At 33.5% G+C, this 3,251-nt stretch overlaps 1 protein-coding gene across 1 annotated transcript; it reads right to left on the reverse strand.

Annotated features, from left to right (window-relative positions):
- Positions 1-1,565: 1,565 nt before the first annotated feature.
- On the reverse strand, positions 1,566-3,008 carry LOC106325938 (putative expansin-A17). The gene is made up of 3 exons (XM_013763989.1): positions 2,829-3,008; positions 2,280-2,601; positions 1,566-2,054 (listed from the first exon to the last, which is right to left on the reverse strand). Exons 1-3 carry the CDS (start codon positions 2,962-2,964, stop codon positions 1,745-1,747), a joined length of 768 nt encoding a protein of 255 aa, XP_013619443.1. The 5' UTR covers positions 2,965-3,008; the 3' UTR covers positions 1,566-1,744.
- Between the last annotated feature and the right edge of the window lie 243 nt (positions 3,009-3,251).

Consider the following 3,251-nt stretch of genomic DNA (forward strand, 5'->3'; position numbering starts at 1 on the left):
CGGCTAAATACATTCATCTTAGTTCATCAGAGAGTAGAGATCAAACAAACAAAATCAATCTGAACAGGAAGTCAGATCACCGGTCAGGCAAAAATCAAGAGACGATCACCAAGTTATCTAAAACCACCAAAGCCTAATCATCGCCAAGATAAGGAAAACAAAACGACTCTTATTAAGGGGAAATTTAGCTTGAGAAAATCAAAATCAGCAAATCTAACTAAGCGGAAACGGTTTGCAATAACGAGTGCAGAAAAAAAACTAACCTAGATCGAGGAACGATGCAGCCGCCAGAGAAAGCAACAAAAGCGATCTAGTCACCAACAATATATCGGAGATCAGTAGAGATTTTGTGAAGGTTTTATGAGGAGTGTATGTGTTCGGCTCCTCTCGTTTTTCGGCTGAGAGAGAAGCCTTCTGTGGTTTATGGCCCAATCATTTGGAGGGAATTTGTTCTCTTTTTCACCTTTGAAATTCTTTTTTTTTTTTTAGTAATTCTCTTCCTCAACAAAACATAGCCAAAAATAAAAGGACTACTCTCACAAAACTATAATAAGTAAGTATATCAAAAAAAATTCGTATTATTAATGCTGACTGCTTTCTGTAAATATAATTATTATTTCTTTGTTGCTAAGTCCAACTAGTAATTATCCTGGAAAAACATTATTTCACAGAAGTTACTCATCTAAAATAATCAAAATAATAACATATAAATTAAATTTAAAAAATCATATTAAGGAGAAATGTTATGAGTTGTGAAACAGCCATAATCAATTAAAACTTGGTTTTGATCTAAAAGTATTATAGATAAAAAAACGTAAAACTAACCGACAATCTATTGTGCAAAACATTCAAGGTTCGACGTGACAACATCCCTAATAATAAGATATATATATATATACTAGTATTGATCCCGTGCATTGCACGAATATATTTTTGCAAGCAAGTAAGACCAATTTTCAGTTATATACAATTTTCAGTTATATATAAATAACTCTAATTTATCATAAGAGACGAGAATATAAACATACCATTAGCACACTTACTTTTTAACCAGGAAATATAAAATTATATTAAATTAGTTTACAAAATTACAATTATCCTAATTAGTCCATTGGATACAAATATTAGTTTGAAACTTTTATGATTTACTTCTACGTATGTCTCGTTCAACTTGTGTTTTTTTTTCTAATTATTAACCAGCAATTTTATGGCTTCTTTGTCTTGTTACATTTACTATCAAAATACAGACAGCTTGACCGTTAGGAAATCCAACGCTCCAACCGAGGGAGGGTGAAAGAATATACGAAAGATATTCTTATTCTGTTTATAGAATTTTGTAATCATCCTATAATCTAGGGAGATCTCTATGATCTCGTAACTATCTTGTACATATAAACGCTTGTACATCGCTGATGTTGGGAGAGGCAAGATACAGATTTTCAAGGACCTTTAAAGTAAGTTGCTTGATATATTCTTTTTTTTTTTTGTCAACGATTTTTTTTTCTGAAACAAAACGATATATTCTTCATTAATATAAATTATATAGTGATACATATTGTGTTCCCAAAATGTACAAATATAATCATCACTGCTTGAGTCTTCCCCAGATTATAAACTCTCTGGAAGCAAGACTATGATAAAGCTAGAAAACAAAGAAAGTAAATACAAACGATACAAAAGTGTAAGATGGAGAGGGAAAAAAAAAACCATTAACCCGGTTATAACATTGTTTTTGCTTATATGATTAGAACTGGATGTTGCTCTTGAAGCTCTGACCAAACCGCCAATTGGAAGGAACGACGTTGAGAGCTGCTTTGATTCTTCCATTGCTGAGTTGAACTTTGAAAGAAAGAGATTGGCCATTAAGGTAGGTGTTGCTTTGCCAGTTAGCTCCCCAGTTTCTTGACATAGTCTCCCATTTCTTGCTTCTAGAGCCTTTAATCCAAACTTTAGAGATCTCACCAGCTCCTCCTACGTTTGAGATGAGAACCAGCTCGAAATAGTTCCTACCATTCATTGTGAATCTCATCCCTCCACTTCTTCTGCATCCAACCCTATAACAATAAGAAGAACCCTTTAAGCACACTATTTTATGACATTCTTGATCTACAAGAAAACAGAAATAGTAACATTGACTAACATTACTGTACAATTAACGTGAACTTATAAAGTTTTAATGCAAGTTTTATATATTATAAATATATAGGATATTAGATAAAAATATAAAATACATGTTAAAAATTGTTTAGAGCATTAAGTAGAAGTTGTAATGTAATTACCTTTTGTAGAGGATGGGGACGATTCCAGCTTTGTACTTAGCGATGGTGAGAAAGGCAGGTTGAGCCATGTCGAAGTGAGGTCTTGGTGGGTTGCACCATCCCCCATTGTCACTTGCCTGAGCAAAGTTTGGTGGACAAAAGTTTGTGGCAGTAATTGTGATTGATCTGCCTCTAAGACACCATTGTGGCACTTTGGATGCGTCGCAGACAATCTGGTAACATCCACCACATGACTTGCCGTCATTGAACAGTGCTGTGCTCAATGCCGCAGTGTTTGTTTTGTAACCATCCGTATATAAGTTTCCATAACCACAAGCTCCACCTGAAGGTAAAATTATAAATACATTTCTTGAGCAAGAAGTAACCTCATGAAAAGATCATATCATAAGAAGAATAAATATTAAAACTATATTTGTTTGTAGATATAGAACTGAACCAAACCGAAATAATTTGAAAATATAAGTTTCTCCAAATCGAAAAAAATACAATTTGAAGTGTTAAATTAAACCGAACCGAATAAAAATATCAAGCCGTAGTTTGGGAACTTACCCATTGTACCAGAAGCATCACTTCCACCATAGAAGGTCGCATGAGCTCGCAACCACCCTGCAGAAACTGAACTGATCTTCATGAAAAACATTGCGTAGAAGATAACTGCGACCAAAAGAGAGGCGATCTTCGCCATTTTCTTAGAAAATTCTTAGGTTTTTATGATAAAAGAAGACGTTGATGATTGTAGAGTTGGATGCATAAGACTTAGGCTTCATCACCTATTTATAGTAAAATCACACAGCTAGTTTCAATTAAACTAAATGTATAAATAATTATATATGACTTGGAATTAGCGGAAAAACGCTGAAAATAATAATATGATTTGCTGATGATTGACCCAATGATTAAAAGAGTGCGTATAATACGGAGTTTTCATGCATATGATAATTAGTTAATCCTATAAGGCATGTGACTTTAGGT

The sequence above is a fragment of the Brassica oleracea genome, chromosome C2, assembly GCF_000695525.1.
Source record: "Brassica oleracea var. oleracea cultivar TO1000 chromosome C2, BOL, whole genome shotgun sequence".
Lineage (NCBI taxonomy): Eukaryota > Viridiplantae > Streptophyta > Magnoliopsida > Brassicales > Brassicaceae > Brassica > Brassica oleracea.